The sequence below is a fragment of the Cnephaeus nilssonii genome (genome assembly GCF_951640355.1).
Source record: "Cnephaeus nilssonii genome assembly, chromosome: 10".
NCBI lineage: Eukaryota > Metazoa > Chordata > Mammalia > Chiroptera > Vespertilionidae > Cnephaeus > Cnephaeus nilssonii.
In genome coordinates, this window is record NC_137081.1 from 32269808 (window position 1) to 32294441 (window position 24634).

Genomic DNA, 24634 nt, shown 5'->3' on the forward strand with positions numbered 1-24634 from the left:
TTAAGTTTTTCTATTAAAAAAACTCAACATGCCCAATTCTGAAAAAGATGTCTTAAACTATTCCCTATTTAAATTTTGCTCAGTTTCTATTTGGAATTTTAGTAGTTTTTGCTTATTCTATTGTTGCAAGATTGGTACACATAGTCTTATTACTATTTTATTTTCTTCATAGTTGGCCTTTACAATTTTTTAAATTGTGATAAAATGCACCTAAGATAAGATTTACCATCTTAACCATTTTAAAGTGTACAGTGTAGTACTGTTAAGCACTTCACATAGTTGTACAACTAATCTCTAGAACTCTTTTCATTTGGAAAACTGAAGTTCTATGCCCATTAAACAACAACTCCCCATTTCCCTCTCTTCCTAGTCCCTATTAAACACCATTCTTCTACTTTATGTCTCTGTGAAATTGATTACTTTAGGTACCTCATATAAGTGGAATTATACAGAACTTTCTTTATGTAACTGGCTTATTTCAATTAGTATAATGTCCTCAAGTATCATTTATACTGTACTACATGATAGAATTTCCTGTCCTTTTAAGGCTGGATAATATTTCATTATGGATATACCACATTTTGCTTATCTATTTATCTTTCAATGGACACTTGGGTTACTTCCATCTTTTAGCTATTGTGAATAATGATGCTATGAATAGGGGTGTACAAATATCTCTTTAAGACCCTGCTTTAAAATCTTTTGGGTTTACCCCCGGAAGTGGAATTGCTGGGTTATATAGCAATTTCATTTTTAATTTTTAGAGGAACTGCCATACTATTTTCCACAGTGATTGCATGTTTTACATTTTACCAACAGTGCACAAGGTCGTCGATTTCTCCACATTTTCTCCAGCACTTTCCTTTCTTTCTTTCTTTCTTTCTTTCTTTCTTTCTTTCTTTCTTTCTTTCTTTGTTTTTTTTCTTTCTTTCTTTTATAGTAGTCATCCTAATAGGTGTGAGGTGGTAACTTGTAGTTTTGACTTGCATTTCCATAATGATTTGAGATGTTGAGCATTTTTCATATGCTTATTGGCCACTTGTATGTTTTCTTTGGAGAAATGTCTATTTAAGTCTTTTGCCCATTTTTGAATGGGGTTTTTTGATGTTGTTGAGTTTTAGAAATTCTCTATATATTCTGGATATTAATCTCTTATCAGAAAAACTAGAGGCCCGGTGCATGAATTTGTGCACCAGTGGAGTCCCTTGGCCTGGCCTGTGGGATCTGGCCGAAACTGGCTCTCTGACATCCCCCAAGAGGTCCCGGATTGCGAGAGGGAGCAGGCCAGGCTGACAGAACCCACTGGTGCATTATCGGGGTCAGAGAGGAACTGCAGGAGGGCTCCAGGGCGTGTCCAGCCCATCTCTCTCAGTCCCTATCGGCCAGACCCCAGCAGCAAGCTAACCTACTGGTTGGAGTGTCTTCCCCCTAGTGGTCAGTGCATGTCATAGTGACTGGTTGACCAATCGACTGTTTGTCCCCTGGTGGTCAGTGCACGTCATAGTGAGTGGTTGAGCAGCCTTAGCATATCATTAGCATATAACGCTTTAATTGGTTTAACGGACAACTGGACACTTAGCATATTAGGCTTTTATTATATAGGATGATTTGCAAATATTTTCTCCCATTCTGTGGGTTGCCTTTTTTACTATGTTGATAGTGTCATTTGATGGACAAATTTTTAAATTTTTCACAAAGTTCAACTTGTCTATTTTTTCATTACCTGTGTTGTGATATCCAAAAATCAGTGCCAAATCTAATGTTGTGAGCTTTGTCTTATTTTTTTTTAGGAGTTTTATAGTTAGGTTTTATATTTAGGTCTTTGATCCATCTTGAGTTAATTTTTGTACATGGTGCTAGCTAAGAGTTCAACTTCATTCTTCTGCATGTGGATATCCACTTTTCCCAGCGATATTTACTGAGACTCTTTTTCCCATTGAACGGGTTTGCCACCCTTGCCAAAAATCATATGGCCATATGTGTGAAGTCATCTTTTTAACTTAAAAACTTCATAAAAAGTTTGCTTAAAGAGCTTTTTTTATAACATTCCCCCTCTTCTGATAGTCTGATAGTTTCTTCTGATGTAAGAATTTCTATCATTCACTATATATATAGTTTTATTCTTTCCACTGTGTAAATTCATTTTTTTTTGCATTGTTTCCTTTTTTAAAACAAGTGTTTGTTGTTACTTTGGGAATTCTCTGTCACTTTTCCATTTCCATGTAAATGCAGTGTAGCATCTTCAAATCTCTGCTCTCCTACCCTCCCTCTTTCACTTATAGGCACCCTTGTGATTACATTGAGTTTACCCAATTGCCTTATCTCAAGATCATTGACTTAATCATATATGCAAAGTCCTTCTGCCATGTCAGGTGACATATCTGCAGGTTCCAGGGATTAGAAGTGGACAGATTTACAGGGCCATTTTTGTGCCTACTATGTATGGTAAATCTAAAGTTAAAATCAGACCTTATTGAAAACTTTCAAGTTTTCCTCTAAATATTGAAATTTTTAATCTGGTTTCTTTGGGAATGCCTGTCATCCACAGATTTATATTTTCCATTCTCTGTCACTATCATCTTACTCTTCAAGTTTATCTCCTCTATTTTTCTGATACATCATGGGAGAGTATCTCTGAAAGAGTATGTTTGTATCATCGATTTTACTTTCTGCATCATCAATTGTGGTTTTATTTGCTTTTGATGTGCATTTAAAAATTTTATTGTTTGCTTACTTCAAATCAGCTACTGTCCCCCCACAATGATATGAATGTACTTATTTTCCACAAATAATTTTTTCATAAAGCTCCAAGGTAAAGAATTCCTCTGAATTTTGTCAAGTGTAGATATGTCAAATGAAGCACTCTCCCTGGTCTTACAGAAATATTCTTATTCTCTAAGTGGAAAAAAAAATGAGGTCCCCTTAGAGAACTCCACTGTAACTGCTTATTTCTGATTGGGTATACTACAAGCTGCCTATTAGTAGGAGGAAGAATTCTACTAAGTTACTAAAAAGTCCAAAATTCAGCTCAGTGGGAACAAAAATGAACAGGCTATTTCATTAACGAGGCCATTGACAACTTCTAGCGTGTAGCCACACTAGATTACTGGTCACTGAAGTTATACTGAAAGGGTTTAAAGGAGAGTGGGGGGCAGAGGAAATGAAAGGACTATGTATTCATTGATAAAGCAGGATGAGAGAGTGGAATTAGAAATTCCTAGAGAGGTAAGCAGTTGGGGGAATGGTTTTCCAAGATGAGAAAGGTCTCTCTCCCTGTTTGGAGACAGAAGAATGGATTTACAGGGGTAGAGGACTTATCCTTTAATGGCTATTTGAAGAGAGAATTCTCTCTTCCAAATGCTTTCTGTTGTGTGTGATAAGTGGAACTAAAACCAGGTATGAAGCTCCAGTCCGGGAAGTGTTTGGCTGTTTGGATTCTGCTAAGGCGGCCACAGGTCTCTGGGTGTCTTGGGCTCATAGGAACATATCCCTGCCTGGTGTGCTCTGTGGGAAGGTGCTAATGAAGCCATGAAGGGGACTCACCATAGCGGACTTGAGAAAGTTATCTTGACAACAGAGAAAATGCCTTCTTTTCTGATCTGAAAGCCCACTCAAACCCTTCAATAAAATATGAATATTGACATACATGTTATCGATAGCAGTGTGATTTTTTTGAGCCCAGAAATTTTATGGGATTTTCAATTGTGAAAATTATTTAAATGAAATAATATTTCTGTACAAGAGAAACTCCCCACTTAGGAGCACCAACCCAGGATATATAAAAACTCAATGCTGTGTTTACCCTCAACTATTAGAACAAGTTGGAGCTGTTCAAGATCCATGACCTATGAATGAACCTGGTATGCCAGACCTTTGCTGAACCCAATGGAAGACTTTCCTGGCACTGAACAATGGGGCTTACTTTAACCAATTGTGTAGATACAAATGCCCTTATTTTGTCCTCTTCAGAGTGCTAATTGTCAACCCTTAATTGGCATATCTACCATGAAACTATGTACCCTTCTGATCACTTCAAAACTCCTGACATCCTCTCTCTCCATGTTCCCCCTAACCCTCTTTTCTGGCAAATTACTCTGGGAATGTCTTCACTGGAGTTATTTTGCCTGGCAAGCAAATGACCTCCTTTTTAAAAAGCTCTGTTTTATTCTGGTATTTTTATATGGTGTCTATTTGATGTGGTTTTAACAGACTCCCTATGCCCTGTAGGACAGTGGTGGCTGAACCTATGTTCCTGCTGTGTAGTTTGCATGTTATTCCATTGGGATTGAACTTTAAGGCACTAAAGGGCACCAAACTCATTCTCATAATGCTGCATTTTCAGTTGGTCTAGTTCAGTGGTCTTTTTGCTCTCATACCTTATGCCAGCCTTTCCTTGGAGATGACCAGGGGAATGGCACACTTTGTGATGGACTATCCCAAGGCAACCATACCTTAAGGGGTTTTCATGGGGGGCACAGACTGTGCCAACAAAAAGCTGCTCCCTCAGACATGTGTATGCTGCCTCACCCAATCAGTATCCCAAGAACCTGGCTTTCATCATCCTCATTTGATATGAGATACATGTTGTGCATGGCAATGGGTTAGTTTTATGTAGCCTTATAGAAATGCTTTTCACATTTCCATCTATCATATTATAGAACCAAGTTGGGTCCAGGATAGCAATCAGATTTGCATTAATGTATCTGAGTCATCACTATCACTATTTTATTAAGTCAAGTGACCTGAATATGGTTCTCATGTTATTAATCAACCACGTGACTGTGAGAAATTTACTTAATTTGCCCACAGCCGTTGGAGGGAACATGTTCCTACCAATAGTGATTTAAGTTCAGTGAAACTGATTTCAGACTCCTGACCTTCAGTCTTTAATGTGGGTTTCTTTTTAAGCCATCACGTTTGTGGTCATTTGTTATAGCACCCTCAGGAAACGAATACATCCACTTTGCCATGTTTATCTGCTTTTCAAAAGCCTAGGCTTAACTTTATATTAAACAATTAACTCTTACTAAGAGTTAAACAATCAACTCTTACTACCAGCATGCATATGGATCTAAAAACCATCTTTAATTTAAGCAGAGGTATTATCACTATATTCATATTTTTACTACTATGTGCTAAAAAAAATGAAGTCTTTGTAACTTGCAGTGTTAACTTCAGAGCAAACTACCTGGCTGACATTTCATATTTTGGAAAGGCCACATTCTAGGTGCTGTGATGAACATTTTGTCTTAGTGTGAAATTAACACCGTCTGCCTTAGGACTATGTTTAATAAACAGCAAAGTGTATGCAGACATTTGCAACAGTTTTAAACAGAAACAAAGAGAAGTCCTATTAGTGTGGTCCTAACAATAAGAACAAATAGGCATAGGCATTGAACCGTTTATAAAGTGCTGAGTACAGTTATTTTGAAAGTAGAGTTCACTTGCAATCTCCAAAAAAATGTCCTGCTATTCCTCCCAATGTGCTTTAAGTGAAACGTGGACTGGAATTACTTGGTGTCAATGTGCAGCAACTGCTCTTTGCCGTTGATTATCAGGGACTTTAACTCTCCGTCTTGTTCCACTTCCACCCTTTCTTGGCCATTCTCGATAATTCTCTTGGTGGTGGTTTTCTTGCCATTAATGATTTCGGTGGAAGTTGACACGGACTTGAAGTTACCCATCCCACCACTACTACCACAAGACGTGGAGAAGGAAGAAAGGCCCCCATTCCCCAGAGAAGCAAAGGAATGAAATCCTGTATCAAAAGACGAAAAACCACCGAATGCTGGAAATTCACTGAAGGTGGGGAAAAGGGGTGAGGACCCTCTGCTTCTGCTTCTCCGACCTCCCAAAATGTTATCAAACGGGTCTCTGAACAAGTCAAAGGAAAATGGGTCCCGGCCACCAAAAAACTCCCTGAAGACCTCCACCGGGTCGCGGAAGGTAAAGACACATTCGAAGGGGTCCTCGAAGGGCCCACCGCAGCCGCCGCCGCCGCCGCCGCCGTCCTCCACTCCCGCCTCGCCGTAGCGGTCGTAGACGTCTCTTTTCTTGGAGTCCGACAACACCTCGTAGGCCTGGGCCACTTGTTTGAATCTCCTCTCCGCCTCCTCCTTGTTCTCAGGGTTTTTGTCGGGGTGCCATCTGAGCGCCAGTTTGCGGTAGGCCTTCTTGATGGCGTCGGAGGAGGCCTGGCGGGGCACGCCCAGCACCTCGTAGTAGTCCACCATGTTGGACGGCCGGCCACGGCCCACGGGCCACGGGCCAGTGGCCAAACAGGCAGCGGCACGCCTGGTGTCCCAGGGCGCAAGCCCAGTGCCCAGCCAGGCCGTCCAGGAGGTACGCCCCTTGTGACGTGGCCCGCACCTGATTGGTCGAGGCCACATCCCAGAAGGCAGGGCTAGGCCTCTCCCACGCCCTACAAGGCGCTCTGTGACGTGTTTCCTGTGGTGCCGAGGCCCCTCCCACTTAGACTCCTCCCACCGGGCCCCCAGTTGAGCTACAATCTCCAAATAGGGCACAAAAGAGAGGAATTTAACTTGTGCAGAATACTTTTGTTAAAGTTGGAGTAAATTTAGTCTGGCCCTGGGCTAAAGAACAGTCATATAGTTTGCCTAGACATCCATTCAACTTTTTGGCCTCAGGACCCGTTGGCTTTTGTTTATGTGGGTTCAATCTAGCGATACTCCATTAGAAATTAAAACAATAAAAAAATTCATTAATCAACTTAATAACAATAAACCCATTACACGGTATCATAAATCATATTTTTATGGAAAAATACTTTTTCAAAACAAGATTTAGTGAAGAATGGCATCATTTTACATTTTTTTTTTTGCATCTCACTGGCTTAGTCCAAGAGAGCTTGATTCTTATATCTGCTTCCGCATTCAATCTTTTGCTGTATCGCATGTCCTGAAGCCACTCGGGAACTCCCCTGTACACTTAAGAGAGAATGAGAGTGGAAAAGTCCAATATTATGATTATAGAAATAGTTTAACTTTGCAAAATTCCCCTGAAAATTTTTTGGGGATCCCCATAGTGCCCATAGAAATATCAAAATGATTGAAGCTTGCTGGCTGCGTTTATAGTGATGTGTCTAAACTTGGATGCAGTGATTATTTCCACTAAAATGCTATAACACAACCATGATTTTATTTTTGGCCTTTCTTGACATCTGATTATATATTTTTTGCTTTGATAAATGGTGAGGCAACACTAATAGAGGTCACTTAGTTCTAAGAGGAAAATGATTAACCAGTGAACTCTCTAATATCCTATATAATAAAAGGCTAATATGTAAATTGACCAAACAGGCAGTCGCTATGACATGCACTGACCATCAGGGGGCAGACACTCAAAGCAGGAGCTAGCCCCTGGTGATCAGTGGGCTCCCACAGTGGGAGCACGGCTCAGCCAGAAGCCGATTCGAGCACAGGGGTGGTGGCAGGAGCCTCTCCCGCCTCCGTGGCAAAGCTAAGGATGTCCCTGACGGCTTAGGCCCACTCCCCGCATCCAGACTGCAAGAGGGCACAGGTCGGGCTGAGGGACCATAAAAGGTAGTAGATTCAAAGGGTGTGTGTGCTATATCACCAGAACAAACTGCGAACTTTGAAAGACTGAATATAAAGCCTGGATCTGGCACTTACTAAGCATATGAAATGAACAGTAATAAGAAGCTGAGTGGGAGTAGAGTTCATTGTGAACAAAGCAATGTGGGAAATTACAAAGCATATCTGTGGAAGAGTGAGTGATCCAGAATGGCTGCAGGGAAAGAGGCAGAGGGAGAGGTCAAGTGGAAGAGTTTGAGAGGAGCAATGAGCTTGGCCAGGTGGGCTGGGTGCATTCCCAGGTCTGAGGCCAAGGCTGAGGAGTGTGAATTTTATTCTGGGGCCTGAAGCTGTTGACCAAGGTTTAGGAGGTGTGGTGGGGTGGGACCATGCAAAAGCAGCTGGTGTCAGGAATCAGAAGGCACAGATAGGTCCTGAAGCCCTGAAACAGGACCAGTGCAGCTGGGTCTGAGAGGCAGTGGTAGAATTATCTGGATTCAGTACTTTCTTACTTGGATATGGAGCCTAGAGAAAAGGGAGAAGGGAAGTCACAGCTATACAGAAACATTTACTGAGTGCTGAAGGTCTGCAAAACCATAGGCTGGCACTTGAGCAAGAGAGTGATTCTAAAGCGGATGCTGAAATCCTACCTGTAAGCAATATAGATGGATAAATAGGTAGGCACATACACAAGTAGCAGAGAAAGATATGCAAACTGCTAAAGAATACAAGGCAGAATAAGACAAAATGCTACAGAGATTCAAGGAAGACCAATTTGCTTCCCCTGGAAGGTCTCATAGACTATTTAGAGGGCAATGGACTTGTTTATGCAGCTCCTTTACTTTAGGAGCTTCAACAAACAGCTCCAATCTGATTCCATTAAAAGAGCTAGGAGTGGGTGGAATGTTGGGTCTCTTAACTACTGGCTTCAGCTTAAAGAGAAATCATCTTCTAGTGGATTCCAGGAACTCTCCCGCAGACAACCTATTCTGCAAGAGCAAGACCACATCTCTGCCCTGCTCCGTGTTTCCTTGGCCCTCATGATCCCCCACCAGAGCACAACTCACCCTGCCCTGTAACTGCCTGGTTGTTTGTGCACTGGAGTCCTCCTCATAGGCACCAACTATTTCTAACTTGGTTTTCTGGTGCCAGTTCCTAGCATAGTGCCCAGAGGGCCAACACTTTGTATAAATATTCGGTGAGTGAGAGAACTAGCAATGGTTTTGTGTGTCAGGTCTGCTCAGGTTCTAGGGCAGAGGCTTTACTGGATTGCTTTGTAGTGGTTCTTGGTTGTAATTCTTGAGAGTGAATGTGGATTGTCTGCCATTCATATTAGTAAACAACATGCTCTAGTCCTGGCCAGAGCTGGGCCCCAAACCATCTAGGTACACAGAGGCCCCCCAAAGTTTGGCGGTGCTTCGTGATGCAGGGAAGTCATAAAATCATTATAGTGGTGACTGTGTTCACCGCCCTTTGGCTCCATGTAATCTCAGATGAACTCTCATGACATTGAGACCTTGGGGGAATTATTACGCTTAATGTTGAAATTGGAGTACACATTTCAGAATTGCAGATAAAGGCACACCAATAAGCCCTCTTACTCCTCACCCAGAATCTTGGTCCTGGAGAATGGAGAGGGCTTGAGGAACAGAGGAGTGTCAAAGTGCATGTGCATGTGGGTATACAAACAGGTGCACTCATCGATAAGCACATACAAAACTGGAGGTTTGTGGAGGAAGGATGGTGGTATACGGAAAAGGGATTCTAAGTTCCTACTCTAAGTACTAGAATGAGAACATGCCCCATAAGACCCCAAAGCTTTTAAGTTACATGTTTATGATGACTCTTCTAACAGATCCCCCAAGTATGGGTGGCCACTGTTGTTCCTGGTCAAAATTTTGGGCTCTGTGCTTTCATCCTTGGATTGTATAGAACAGCAATGGATCCCCAAAGGAAAGAGTGAGATACTCAGTTCTATCTGCACTCCAATTTGCCCTTTCTGCAGAAGGGGCATTTCTATTAGGCAATGACCATATTTGTTCCCTGACCCTTCACCTGTTGTTTTGGGGCACCAGCTAGTACTGGGTATTGCTGTGTGAGCAAATTCTACTTGGTCCCAAAGTCCTGCCCTCTGCCTTCTCTCCATTTATATCAATTGGGTAATGAGTATGGGGATCACATTTTTCCTTCTGACTTCTGATTGGTTGTAAAGTTCAATAATGGCCTTACATACTAATATCTGGGCATTAATGGAGGTTAGTGGGAATTGTGGTTAAGAGCAGGGTCTCTCCATACATATAAGTAAAAATTTCCATGTAAATATATTTATTTCTGGATGATCTTTACGTATTTTATCTTCTAAATTTCATTTTGTATTTATTAAACTATTTCTGACCAGAAAACAATTTAATAGTGTATATGTGATAGTGTCTATACTTTTCTTTAACCAGGTAAAAAGAGAGAAATATTATAATTTCCATACTTCTTGAGTACACAATAATCTTACTTTTCATTGAATGTTGGTATTTCTGGAGATAGAAACACATGTACTTATAAACACTTTTTTAAATGAAATGATTCAAATAGATTTCTTGTCAGTAATTCTATAACTAATAATATAAATAATCATCAAAATAGAGCTTTGTGGTGTGCATAATAACTCACTGATATTTTATGATGGGGACCTTTTAACAATCATTCGAGAATTATTAGCTGAAACTGGTTTGGCTCAGTGGATAGAGCGTCGGCTTTCGGACTGAAAGGTCCCAGGTTCGATTCCGGTCAAGGGCATGTACCTTGGTTGCAGGCACATCCCCAGTAGGGGATGTGCAGGAGGCAGCTGATCGATGTTTCTCTTTCATCGATGTTTCTAACTCTCTATCCCTCTCCCTTCCTCTCTGTAAAATATCAATAAAATATATTTTTTTAAAAAAAGAATTATTATGGCCCACCTGGCATGGCTCAGTGGTTGATCGTCGACCTATGAACCAGGAGGTCATGGTTTGATTCCAGGTCAGGGCATATGCCCTGTTACGGGCTCGATCCCCAGTGTGTGGTATGCAGGAGGCAGCCGATAAATGATTCTCATCATTGATTTTCTAGCTCCCTCTCTCTCCCCGTCTCCCTCTCCCCTCTTCTCTGAAATCAATAAGAAATATATTAAAATAGAAATATTATGATCTCCATTTGATAGGGTAAAACTAAGTTATGAAATATTAATAAATATATGGTATATAGTTCTAATCTAAAAAAGAAAAAAGAGCAGGTCTCTAGGCTCTGGCTGTCACAGCCTAGGTCTCAGCTCTGCCACTTAGGAAATGCAGGATTCTGGCAAGTCGCTTTGTCTCTCTGAGCCTCAGTGCCTTTGTTTGTAAAATAGGAACAACAGTATCTGCCTTTACAGGACAATTCTAGAGGATTAAAGAAGATGTGTTGTAAAGAGCTTGGCACCTACGTGGCACATGGTACATGCTCAATAAATACATATTATTTTTGTTCACCTCTCCCCTTTGCTTCAACAAGGTCAGCAGAATTTCCCAAAGTATCTTCCTTTCCCTGGCCCCTGGGCCTGTGTGATGAGTATAATTTAAGTTTTATTTTATCTATATTAGCCTTCTATATACAGAGTTGTTCTCACTGCCTCTCCAAATGAATACAGCTCTGTCCTGCAATGGGCCTTCTGTGCCCACGAACTCAAGGGTCTCTCCTTTCCTGCCATTCTCTACCCCATCAGCATTCAACCCCTCCTTAGGTTTTTCCACAACTCCTAATGTGTCTCTTTATCTGTTTAAATTGTTAATCTGTCGCTCTTGACAGAGGAGGCGGGAGACTCGTGTTTGGGGATCTCTGCTGTAGTCTCCAGACCCAGCACTGTGCTGGACTCAATACATCCTTTTGGATGAATGAATCAAAGATGATTGAACTGTGGAGCAGGACATTCTTAAAGGTTTCCATGGGCCAAAGGTGGGCTTGCAACATCACTTTCTTTTCTGGCTGAAAACCATAGTCAGCTTTCTCTTTCACCTCTGGAGAGGAGTCTCCTTTTCACCGCATAGCATTTTTCCTCCCATGAAACACTCGCTCCGTCCTGGGGAATGCTCATTGAATGGGGTAAAAGGTGCTGGAGAGGCTTCACCTTCTCTGTTCACTCCAGAATGTGATCTGAGCGGTTGATAAAGAATTTCAGCCAGTTATAAAACTGTTGTCGCTTATTAAGAAACCATTTTATTGCTCAAATTAAATTTCCTGCTATCTTTCACTGACGACAGCTCTAGTCATGCAACAAAAATCAAACATTAACTGGCTGTATAGATTGGTTCTTGGAACCTGTAAGTGGGAGAGAACAAACCTCAGGCAGTCTTGGTAGCAAAGGCAGGCGCACCATGGCGGTAGGATCCCGGGGCCCACGTCCGCTTGTCCTGGGCCTGCTGCTGTGTGTGCTCAGCTTGGCTGTGTCCCAGGGTGGGAAGATATTGTTGGTCCCCATGGATGGCAGCCACTGGCTAAGCTTTAGCGGGGTCATCCAGCAGCTGCAGCAGAGGGGGCATGACATCGTGGTCTTGGCGCCTGAAGCCTCAGTGCACATTAGAGAAGGAGCGTTTTACACCTTGAAGACCTACCCCGTGCCATTCCGAAGGGAGGACTTGGTAGCATCTTTTATTGCCGCTGGGCATAATGCATTTGAGAAGCAGCCTTTCTTGCAGAGTCTGATCAAAGCTTACAAGAAGGTCAAAGAGGACTCGGCTCTGTTATTGTCGGGGTGCTCCCATCTACTGCACAACAAGGAGCTGATGACCTCCCTGGCCGAAAGCAGCTTCGACGTTGTGTTGACTGACCCTTTCCTTCCTTGTGGCGCTATCGTGGCCAAGTATCTGGCTCTGCCTGTTGTGTTCTTCTTGAATTCACTGCCGTGCAGTCTGGACTCTCAGGGTAGCCAGTGCCCCAACCCACCGTCCTACGTGCCCAGGGCTCTGTCATTTAACTCAGATCGCATGACCTTCCTGCAGCGGGTGAAGAACATGCTCCTTGCCTTGACAGAGAACTTTATGTGCAATATGGTTTATTCACCGTATGGGCAACTGGCTTCGGAAGTCCTTCAGAAAGATGTGACTCTTGAGGACCTTATGAGCTCTGCATCTATCTGGCTTTACAGAACGGACTTTGTGAATTTTACTCCCAGGCCCATCATGCCCAATATGGCTTTTATTGGTGGAATCAACTGCGCTAACAAAAAACCATTATCCCAGGTGTGTAATTTGAGTGGGAACTTTACAAGCCTATAAGCTCACAAGTACTTTGGGTAGATGAACTTGCCACAGATAGATCCTGAATGAGCATGCCTAGTTTCAAATGCCCTCTTGTGTTGACTTCTAGCTTGCAAGTTTCCTAGGTTGAGTTGTAATTTATATCTGTCTTTGGAGTCATCTTCTCGTTTTTGTCTTTGGATCTGAGGCTTTAGGAAAGTATACCTGGGGCATTTAATTCTGTGGGTTCCAGTGGATTGTCATAAATGAGAGGCAATAAGGGTTAAATGCCATATGCCCAGACACTGGGTTCAAGGTTCCTTGCAGAGAACAAAAGTGTATACGTCTACCTGGCCTATAATTGGGGCAGTGCAAACAGCTCAGTTGTGATACAGCATGGCTGTGGAACAGCTCGGCTGTGGAGTAGCTGAATAGGGTTATAGTTCAATTAGGAAACAGCAGGGCTGCAAGGAGGACCTCGGGTAAGGCCCCTCTCTAGCTAGACAGTTCTACTCTGCTCTCTGCTCTGTTCTGCTCTGTTGGCCTGCTCTGCTCTGGGGAGAATCTTTGGAAGGGGGTGGGGATGAGGCGTAGTCTGCTTTTTCAATCTTTGGTGGAAAGGGAAAATGCATTTTCTGAGCCAGAGGGGAGCTGGCATATATAGAGAAGTCCTGGTCCCAGATTGGTCTGTCCTCATGCAAATGAGGAATCCAAATCCTTGCAGGTTGAATAGTCCAAAAATCACTGTCCTGATTGGTCAGAATGGAGCCTCCCCATAGGTGAAGATGTTGATGAGGGGCATATACTTGCGCAGCTTCAATTGGGCAGGGAAAGTCTCAGTTTCATAGGTTTAAACAGGATTCCAGAAACACTGTGCAAGCAGGCAGTTCAGTGTGGGAGGCAGGCAGCTTAGTGCAGGCTTCTTCTTGAATCAAGGTTTGCATGAGAGGGCTGTGTTTAGAAACAGCTGCTAGGCTCTTTGTAAATATGAGCCCAGTTAGTCACCTGAAGCCTTTCTCAGTAGGTATTGTCTTTCCTGGGGTCTACATACTCTACACTTCCATTTCTCTAGAGCCATGGTCGGCAAACTGCGGCTCGCGAGCCACATGTGGCTCTTTGGCCCCTTGAGTGTGGCTCTTTCACAAAATATCATGGCCTGGGCGAGTCTATTTTGAAGAAGTGGCATTAGAAGAAGTTTAAGTTTAAAAAATTTGGCTTTCAAAAGAAATATCAATCGTTGTACTGTTGATATTTGGCTCTGTTGACTAATGAGTTTGCCGACCACTGCTCTAGAGGATACTGTCTTATTCCCAATGCTCTTGATAAAAGTCCTGAGCTTCAAGAGTAAAGATAAAATCTTTGTTCATTAAAGAGAGTCCTCAGAGAAAGTACAGCCCAGCATTGGACATACCTTTGCAATGTCTGAAAGACAAAAGATGGTAGAACAGCATTGAGAGCAAAGGAACAGAATGCAAGAATTCCAAGATGTCATTCCCCTCTGAGGGCGAGGGACTGTCTTCATGGACATGTAGAGATTCAGAGATGATATTCATACATATATTTTGGGTCTGGGGAAAATAACTAAACAGAAAATCAGTAAGAATAGAGACTTGAAGATGGTGAGGAGAAGAAAGACTGGTATTTGCAGGTGAGTCTGAATGAAAAATGATAAAGTGACATGTTTCCAACATGCTAAGTGCTTGTAACGGTTCTTACAAAACAAAAGACATTTTGGAAGGGAAAAATCTAATAAAAGCCTGGAACTAAAAGTACTAAACTCTCAGCTAAAGTAAGAAACTAGTTTAAAGGCCCCATTGGAGTGGTGGCCCCGTTTTTTTTGGAAGGTGATCAGGGGTGATGGAATCAAGGGTTATTTTCAGTTAACAAACAGGTTGCTCCACTCTTTGGCTATTCCAGAATCTGTGAAATTGCAGCAAGGTTTAGGGGAAGTTTTGCCAACTACAGGGTGGACCTCGTACTTGGCAAAACCTATCAAATCCCATAAAAGCTGATCTGGAACAGACTTGGCCATGATAACACAATCTGTGTAGTTGGCCTTTGTGATTTGTCAATGAACTTCCATGCCATTTAAACTCCGGGCAGTGGTGATATTTAACTTTGGGTGTTTATGACCCTACGGGTTCCATTAATGTAAGCACACCCTGCTGGCTGCAGAGTGAGTGTGGGAGGGTTTGCAAGAAGGGGAAATTAGATTAGTTTCTTTCTAGACAAGAGTGGTCTCACTCAGGAGTGAAGGTAATGGTTGCTCAGAGCTGAGCTGTATCTCCACAGGAATGAGGGCTGTGGTACATCTTTTAAGGAAGAAGGACCTTGGAAAAAACATCTTCAGGATGTTCTTGCTGCAAAGCAAAAATACAACCTGGTGGTGGAGAGGATGATGCTGGCCTCCTTGACTTTTCAGATGAGACCAGTGGAAAAGGCTGAGACAAAGCTTTAGGAGCCAGAGGCCTGGAACAGAGTCTGGGGACTAGACAGTGGGCATCCTTGGAGGAAGGCTGCTCAATGTTTTAACTGGTCATGCTCAGAATCAAGCTTGGCAGGAGCCTCTGAACACTGAGTGTGCTGAGCCCTGTCAGAAGTCTCCTACATCTCACATCCACGGTGCCCAATGTCCTGGTCTAACCAGGACTGTTCAGGTTTTAACACCAGAAGTCCCATGCTTGAGGAAACCCCTCAGTTTTGGGAAAACCTGCTACATTGCACAATCTCACTAATGCCCTTGGCATTCTTGGGAGACATATACTAGTAAAACCATTTGGAGATTCTCAGGGGGTTGATTAGATCATTAATAACCTACAGTTGGGGGGATTGTCTTATTTATGCCTTGCTCTGTTTCCTCTAAGCGAATTGCCACTGTGAGTGTGGCATGTGTACCCTTTCATGTGTGTGGGTGCAGGTGTGTGTATGTGTACGTATGCATGTAGCGTGTGTTTGTTTGCTGAAAGCTGGAGTTGGCTTTGAAGGTTGGGCATAGATCAATTTGAGTGAAGATTATTGCCAAGGGTTGAATCAAGGGGCTTCCTTACTCTCTTTCTGGAGACATGGCCACCATTCTTATCTCCAGTTAATTTTGCAATTCTTCTGACTGTTGTATCCTTTCACAGCTTTTGTTTGACACCCATCTCTAAAATCTGTTCCATATTCTTTCAGGGATAGGTCTTTGATAGGTCATAATCCGTCATCAGTTTACTAGTTGGGAACTTCTGCCATCACTGTTCCTCACCCCTATACACACAGACAGTTTTCTTTCCTGGAGACAGTGGAGTGACCTTCTGGTGTGACCTTCCTTTGATGACAGTGATGGACACGTTGCTATAAGGAATCAGCTTCTGGAACAGGACATGAGCAGTCAATGAGAGTCCTTTGCTGGGTAGGTTGGGACTTAGTGCTTGTTCATCCTCCCCACGGTGGCTTTGGTAACCAAGGTTGACTCCTATGCCCTTGCTGTTTTTTAACTGCACAGAAGGGGCTCAGATCGCTGGTGCACAATTGGTCAGGGTTCCCGTCTCTCACTTTGTATCTCTCAGACTTATGGAGGAGCTTATAGCAAAGATAGGGTCCAACATATTTCTGCATATTCTTCTTGCTAAAGCAGGAAAGTTGATTTGCACTCTTTACAAAGCTCTTCTCCAGGAAAGGTGGAAAAATGCAAGGCTGATTGGTTACATTTCTGCACTGAGTTGACATGAATATGATATTTAATCATCCAAACGAGTGGCTGCCTTGTGGAAGACTCTGCTGTAGGCTGTGGGGAAGCAAGCTTTGTTAAAGGTTGTCTTTTATGTGTTTTTTCCTTGTAAGCCTAATCCTTAACACCCTGTAGCTTTGTGCTTTCACTCAATTCATTCTTTCTCCATACAAAGAATATTCCAGAAGCCTTGAAAAACAATACAGACCATTACTATAGACTTTCTTAAAGGGGAAGTGAAGGAGTTTTAGAGTCCATAGAAGCTTTCTGAATCCTCTTTGAATAGCTTTCCTCTCCCCCAGTGTTTCTGTGCACAGCTGAAAGGCTCTCTCCTCTTGCTGTGATGCCCACTTAGCCACCTGTCTTCATTCCTGCTCTCTCCTTCTGCCCCCTTCCCCGAAGCCTGCTCTCTCCCAAACTTCCCAGCTGCCCAAAGTCCTGGGGAGGTGGATCTGGTCCTATCTTTGGTCGCTTTCCTTTTGGAGAATTAGCACATAACCTGGGTTCTACCTCTCAAAGAACCTAACAGGCACTCGGCACTGAAACCTGTGAGCAGGAAACCTCTCTCCTTTGAAAGGGAGTCAGGCAGGAAGAGGTGTTGTACCACACACTAATTCTCTCTCTCTCTCTCTCTCTCTCTCTCTCTCTCTCTCTCTCACACACACACACACTCTCTCTCTCTCTCACACACACACACCTTTCATCACATTCTTAGGAGGAAGATATCTGAGTCACACCTTAATGTATGCAGTCACCCAAAGAATACAGGAAAACATTAACTGGGAATTTCTCTTTTGGTTCCAGGAATTTGAAGCCTATGTAAATGCCTCTGGAGAACATGGAATTGTGGTTTTCTCTTTGGGCTCAATGGTCTCAGATATTCCAGAGAAGAAAGCCATGGAAATTGCTGATGCTTTGGGCAAAATACCTCAGACAGTAAGGAGATGTTAATCTTTTTTATCTTCATAAGAGCTGTAACCCCAGGCCTCCAGTTCTGAATTAATTCTCTGGGTTGGACTTTAGATTTGGGTTTCCCCTGCCACTTCCCAATTGTGAATCCAAGTTCTTCTTTTTTGCAATTCCACTCTTAACTACTCTGTTAAACTAGATGCTTGGATGTCTCATTTTCTCCAAGAGACTCAAGGAGAATCTATTTTAAAAATAAAATAAATAGGATATTGTTTCTTCATATTAAATAAGAATATTTCTCCAAAAATCTGTTAGTTAGGACAATGGTGTATAATTATAGTTCTGCATCCACTCATTTATTAAGTAGACTGTCCCTTGGAGTGCAGAAAAGTGCAAAAATCATAAATATATAGCTTGATAAATTCTCACAAATTCACAAAATGTTACTAGCCCCCAGAGCCTTCTTAGTCACTACCTCCCTCACCCACACCAACTGGTCATGCTCTTTCTGAAGACTCTACTTTCTAGCTACTATAGCAGTCTATAAAAAAATCATATTCTGGTCTTTCAACCCTCTTCTCGTCTGTAAGGTGCTGTGGCGCTACACTGGGACTCGACCATCGAATCTTGCGAAGAATACAATCCTGGTCAAGTGGCTGCCCCAAAATGATCTGCTGGGTATGTGGAGAGGATTTGATGTGTAGGTCAAACCAAGGTTAAATTAAGAAAGTGGCTTAGGCTCAGCCATTCTAAAGGATTATTTAGCTGGAAAATGTTATGGCCACCATATTCCACACTGCTTTTTACCCAGCAGGGCATCTCAGCCACATTCTCTTCTGCAAACTTCTATAAGGGACACTGTGGACAGCACTGAGTGCGTGGAGTGCTTTCACAACCTAGTGATGCCAGAATGTGACACTCAGAGACTTGACCACTGGCATCCTTCCCTCTTTGCTCCCCAGGTCACCCGAAGACTCGTGCCTTTATCACACATTCTGGCTCCCATGGTATCTATGAAGGAATATGCAACGGCGTTCCGATGGTGATGATGCCCCTGTTCGGCGATCAGATGGACAATGCAAAGCGCATGGAGACCCGGGGAGCAGGGGTGTCCCTGAACGTCCTGGAAATGACTTCTGAAGATTTAGAAAATGCCCTCAAAACTGTCATCAATGACAAGAGGTAAGAGAGAAGGTACGGAGGACTACTGCTTGTGTTTTGCCCATTCCATTCACAGTAATTATTCAAACAAATACATGAAAATCTATTTATAAGTAAGATCATTTGGGATTATTATTCATTTTATAAAAGCATGCTTGATTCCTATAGAATCAAGGGAATGATGTTAAATATTATTTCAACTTAAAAAATAATGTCACAATAGTAGATGCCTGATCTATAAGTTCCTGCAAAGAGAGAAATATTCCATTATAGGAAGCATCCTGTCCATAAAATAAAAACAAACCAGGTGCTTCAAAGTACAGCTTTTCCCAGCACTGAAATCTGTGAGAAATTTTGTCCATGGGGATTTATAAATGGGGGCTCATGTGAAATCACTTATAATAAAAGGCAAATAATAAAAAATGAAAACACGTTTGCTCAAATGTGGCTGAAGATGATTCAAAAGGCAAAAGCCATCAGATCAAATGGTCTCTACATGAAATTTATTGTATGGCTGTCAAGCTCCCTAGTAATAGGCTGAGTACAACCTTATGGAAATAAGTGATGCCCCAAGGTAGATTTCATCCAACAGTTAATAATGTGTGTGCAACTACCTTTCTGCATGTGTGAATGCATGCATGTGAGTGTGTGCATGCCTGCCTATGAGAGTGTCAAGAGCTGTCACCTGTAATTGCTTCATTTCAGAAAAGACATCAGTCAAGAGGGCAGATGTGAAACCTGGGAGTGTGTTCATATAGGAGGAGATGGGACACACACACTGAGCCTGGACAAGGGATAAAGGCAGGGAGATGATAGCGCTCGCGTGAGTGTGTGTGTGTGTGTGTGTGTGTGTGTGTGTGTGTAATGCCAGTGGATAAAAAAGAAACACCCACAGAACCAGGGCCAAGTGCCCAGTGTGTTGGGTGACAACCTACCCAGAGCAGTGTGGTTGGCATCCCTTCGTTCCAATTGGCTGCTTCCGGAAGCCTGGCTTGTCAGGGTCACACCGTGCTACTCACACGTCACTACAATTAAGACCCAACTTCTCTCCACGTGCTCATGAAATTTATTTTCTATGTTCACACTAGTAATATAATTTTGATCTTTTGTTCAGTGGTATAGATAGCTACTTGAAACCTAAAAATGATTTGGTAGAAGTTCCTTAGTACATTATTGTTTTTTCAAAACACTAATCCATCAGAGCAAGTTATTAATTATCTTTATCTGTTCATTGTTGAGCCATCTATCTGGTTGTGAATCTCCATACTTCCAACACTCTAAGCTTAGAGGGTACCTACATGATATAAAAAAAAAAATTGGAAAAAGTTTAAAGAGCAGATTATGCAACCAGGCCATAAGAGATGCTCAATAAATATTGAATGAATTAATGAAAGTCCAAGGAAATCTGTCCCGCTAAAGAGAAATTTTATATACAAGAAAGTTGTTTAACCAAATTTTTGGCACAATATTAATATTACATTATAGTGATATCCTATATAATAAAGAGTTAGTATGCAAATTGGCCATCACTCCAACACACAAGATGGCCTCCCCATATGGTCACTAGATGGCAACCACAAGATGGCCAGCAGGGAAGGGCAGTTAGAGGTGACTGGGCCAGCAGAGGAGGGCAGTTGGAGGCGACCAGGCCTGCAGGAGAGGGCAGTTGGGGGCAACCAGGCCTGCAGGGGAGGGCAGTTTTGGGGGGCCAGGCCTTCAGGGGAGGGCATTTGGGGGGATCAGGCTGGCAGGGGAGGGAAGTTAGGGGTGACCAGGCTTGCAGGGGAGGACAGTTAGGAGCAACCAGGCTGGCAGGAGAGGGCAGTTAGGGGTGACCAGCCCTGCAGGGGAGGGCAGTTGGGGGGTGACCAGGTTGGCAGGGGAGGGCAGTTAGGGGCAACCAGGCCTGCTGGGGAGGGCAGTTTGGGACAATCGGGTCAGCAGGGGAGCAGTTAGGCTGGCAGTCAGCAGCAGTTAGGGGCAATCAGGCAGGCAGCCAGGTTGGGAGCCGCAGTCCTGGATTGTGAGAGGGATGTCCTAAACAGGCAGTCGGACATCTGTTGAGGGGTCCCATATTGGAGAGAGTGCAGGCTGGGCTGTGGGACCCCCCCCCCCCCACCGTGCATGAATTTCGTGCACCAGGCCTCTAGTATCCAAATAAAATGACATACATGTTTAAGGACAGCAATGATCATAATTGTTTCTGAATAGAAGTGCTTTTTTATCTTTCCTTTTTTCCCCCTTCCCTTTTCATTTTGCTTTCCTTCCTCCTCTTCCTCCTCCTTCTCTTTCTTCTCCTAGTGCATGTATACTAAGCATTGAAATCTCTAACCCATTTTGGATTTGGATGTTCTGATTCAGCTATCAACACTGTGCCAAATACACAGGAATCCATTTTGCTTTAACAGGCTGCATACACACAACCTCATGCAAAATTTAGATAAATTAGGCTGACAGTATACCATTGTCTTGGAGATGGCACTTAAAAATGGCTTTTACTTTGGCTAGATGTGATTGTTTACACATTTGAACAAGGAATCATTCATAATTTCTGATATGACCTTTTTTCTTTATTCATCTTACTATAAACAACATATAATTAATTTCTTACAAAAATATCACTGAAAAGAAAAGAAGAAAAGTAACATGCAGGTTTCAAACAATTTAAAATTATAATTTTGGCTTCTAGTACCCTTTGTTCCCCTCCCCTCCCATCCCCTCCCCTCCCTCCCCTCTCTTTCTTTACCCTTCCCTTCCCCTCTCTTATCCCTCCCTCCCTCCCTCCCTCCCTCCCTCCCTCTTTCTTTCTTCTTTCTTTCTTTCTTTCTTTCTTTCTTTCTTTCTTTCTTTCTTTCTTTCTTTCTTTCTTTCTTTCTTTCTTTCTTTCTCTCTCTCTTTCATTCTTTCTCTCTCTTTCAAAAAAGAATATTGTGTGTGTGTGCGCGCGCGTGCATGCATGTGTGTGTGTGTGTGTGTGTGTGTGTGTGTGTGTGTTTGCTATTTATAATAGAGATACATTTTCTCTATCAAGTTTGGAAAAACGAGGTAGCGATTCACACTGGAAGCAAGCATGCAAGCATAAAGGGAAGTTAGTTCACTGCCTTCGATGTTCCAGGCATTAACATGACTGTCTTTGTGTTTAGCTATAAGGAAAATATCATGCACCTCTCCAGCCTCCACAAGGACCGCCCCATTGAGCCACTGGACCTGGCTGTGTTCTGGGTGGAGTTCGTGATGAGGCACAAGGGAGCCCCGCATCTGCGCCCTGCGGCCCACCTCCTCACCTGGTACCAGTACCATTCTTTGGACGTGATTGGCTTCCTCTTGGCCATTGTGCTGGGAGTTGCCTTTGTTGTCTATAAATGCTGTGCCTTTGGCTGCCACAAATGCTTTGGGAAGAAAAAGCGAGTTAAAAAATCTAACAAATCCAAGGCACACTGAGAAATGGGTGAAAAATGAGGTGACCCAAATTTGCAGTCAGTGTTAAATGCATGTTATGCTCATTGAAGAAATACTTTACTGTAAGTTAGACACCCAGAGTGTTTTTTTTAAATAAAAGTAATTTAATTGCTAGTCACACCGATAGTTGGAATATTTGAAAATGTTTTCTGCCCCCTTCAATACCTTTAATCTGGACTTTATTTGCTACCTTTCAAAGGACTTGCCAAGAGGGTTGGACAGGTCCCTCCTTCACTCTGCATTACTTTTCTTACTCAGAAATGGGGCCTTTTTGGAAACCACTGCTGTCCCTGCCTCAGATGACAGTTCTAACATCATCTGGCTTCTATAGACTGTTGTGATCAATTCCTTCAGTAATAATGGCAGGTCCTAATTTATTCCTATACTTCACAGATATCACTTTGCATCCTTAAAGAAGGAAACAGTTATTCCTTTAGAGCCTAGTGCCTTGCACTTGAATGAATGAATGAATGACACAAAGCCCTTGGAGAACAAAGTATGATTTCTTTCTTTGGGGGAAAAGAGTGATGTATGAAACTGATGGGTAATGTGTTTGGAAGGACAACGATTGCTTGTGCCAAATGGATCCGAATTTGATAAAAGCCCAAAGTGTAATGTCTGGCTAGTATATTTTTCTCTGATGTATGTTTCCCACAACTAAAAACATATCAATAAATTTATATAAATTATATTTCTTAGATATTCTTCTTTTCATTGGTGTTGCTTTTATTTATTGTTAAATTACATGTTCCAATTACACAAGTAATGTATGATACTGGCAGAAAATTTGAAAAATGCAGAGTTGTACCCATACACACACAAGAAAATAAAAATCGCCTGAGATCCTCAGAAATAATCACAGTTGCTATTTTGGCAAGTGCACATAAAATGTCACAGCTATGCCCTATATTGACAGTGTTGTTTACCATTCTTTCTCCACTTCACACTACCACAAACTTTCTCCCAGGTCTTATAGAAACATTTCATTTGTGTTTAGTGGCCAAGGACTATTCTGTTGCATAGATATACCAGGATGTATGTATCCACATCTATTGGGTGGATCCACTTTTATTAAAAAAAAATAAAAATAAAAATAAAGCTAAGTCTTAGCCCATATTCCTGACTATCTCTGTGGGAAAGAACTTTACAACTAATCCATGGTTGTCTCAGTTTGGGTTTCTCTGCAGTGATAATTCAGGTCAAGTATTTTCTTTAGGAATTGAAGGTGCGTGGACAGTGGGATGGGGTGTGATGGCCACCAAGAAGCTGGCTCTCCTGTGGGTGACAGAACTGAATTCCCCTGGTGGATGCTGGGAGCTAGCACACAAAATGCACCCAACTTATCCTGGGGAGAAGCAAGGCCCTTGGGTATCTGAACATTTGCCTTGCCAGTGATAGGCTGCTCCCAACTGGTTACTAATTTCCTGCACTTCCAGTCAGCATGGCGGCTCTGGAAGCCAGAGAGTCCCCAGGGAGGGAAATGCTGTGTGGTATTGGAGGGGGTTTGTGCACTAAAGAGAGAAGAACACAGGACACTGGGTGGGGCACTGCCGCTTCTCATTGCACGTGGTTTGAAATATTCTCAAATTGCATCCTGAGATGGTGTGAGAAAGCTAGGTTCCCACACTCTGCAATACAAAGTAATATCTTGCCAACAACAACAACAACAACAACAACAACAACAACAACAAAACGTCATCCGTTTGTTAAGATAAATGTGGGATCTTGTTTTAAATTTGCTCCTATTTTATCATTACTATGAAAAGTTGAATTTTTTACAAGCTTATGAGCCATTTGTATTTCTGTTTTATTCTTTTGCCTATTTTCCTCTGGGGGTATTACCCTGAGGGGTGGCTAAGAGAGCTTGCTGCCCTAATGAGAATATTCTCTGCCATGTACCGGAAGTATTTTCTCCATTTAATTTTTTTTCTTGCCTTTAATTTTTTTTTCTCACCTCTGCTTGTTGCTTTGTGTTATTTGCAAACATTTTAAACATATAAGCTTCAGATTGGAGCTGGGTGTCACGGGGATCCCCAGGCTGCTTTTGGAACACAAGCTCTTCACACCAGCTCCCTCCCCACATCTAAGGACCCTGTGGTGACCCTTGAATTGGGTCCGCCCTCTTTCTAGGCCCTTTGGGTCCACCCAGTGTCCATCTCCTGGGCAAGATGCCCATGTTCCGTGCCCCCTTGTCTCTCTCAGGGACCCTGAGCTGCACTGACCTCTCACGGGCTCCTCTGAACCTTCATGTTTCTAGTCCCACAAGTAAGAGAACCCAACTCTAGACACCTTAAGTGAGTAGGGGGGTCTTTTTGTAAGGAGATGGGGTTCTTAAGGACTCAGGCTCATGGCCAAGTGTCCAAAAGAGCTGGGATGATTGGAGCCTCTCTTATCTCCTTCTGTCCCTGCATGCTCTGAGTGACAGCTTCGCTCTTCCCCATTCTCTTGTCCTATTCTGCTCCTCTGTCCCCACCTCATTCACAGGGATGGCTCTTCCTTGAGGACAGGGACATTCTTGCTGCCATCCAGAGTCTAGACCACAGGAAGGTGGGGCCTTTGCATCCTCTTCTGACCCTCCTCCACATTCAAGTGGCGCCACC

At 42.7% G+C, this 24634-nt stretch overlaps 2 protein-coding genes across 7 annotated transcripts in view; one reads left to right on the forward strand and one right to left on the reverse strand.

Annotated features, from left to right (window-relative positions):
- Positions 1–22649, forward strand: part of LOC307106329 (UDP-glucuronosyltransferase 1A6-like) — a gene marked incomplete at its 5' end in the record, with an annotated part of 51794 nt that extends 29145 nt beyond the window's left edge. For 4 of the 6 annotated variants that reach the window (XM_079782723.1, XM_079782719.1, XM_079782722.1 and 1 more), the window contains 4 exons: positions 17310–17441; positions 18005–18092; positions 18377–18596; positions 21719–22649. In XM_079782723.1, the coding sequence (XP_079638849.1) occupies positions 17310–17441; positions 18005–18092; positions 18377–18596; positions 21719–22016 (738 nt within the window). In that variant the 3' untranslated portion in view covers positions 22017–22649. Of the gene's footprint in view, positions 1–11935; positions 12800–17309; positions 17442–18004; positions 18093–18376; positions 18597–21718 lie in introns of those variants that run through there. The other 2 variants (XM_079782724.1, XM_079782720.1) reach the window with 2 other exon arrangements.
- Positions 5511–6233, reverse strand: LOC307106310 (dnaJ homolog subfamily B member 3-like; the record flags this gene model as incomplete). Its single annotated transcript, XM_079782695.1, has 1 exon — positions 5511–6233. One exon carries the CDS (start codon positions 6231–6233, stop codon positions 5511–5513), a length of 723 nt encoding a protein of 240 aa, XP_079638821.1.
- Positions 22650–24634: the final 1985 nt, after the last annotated feature.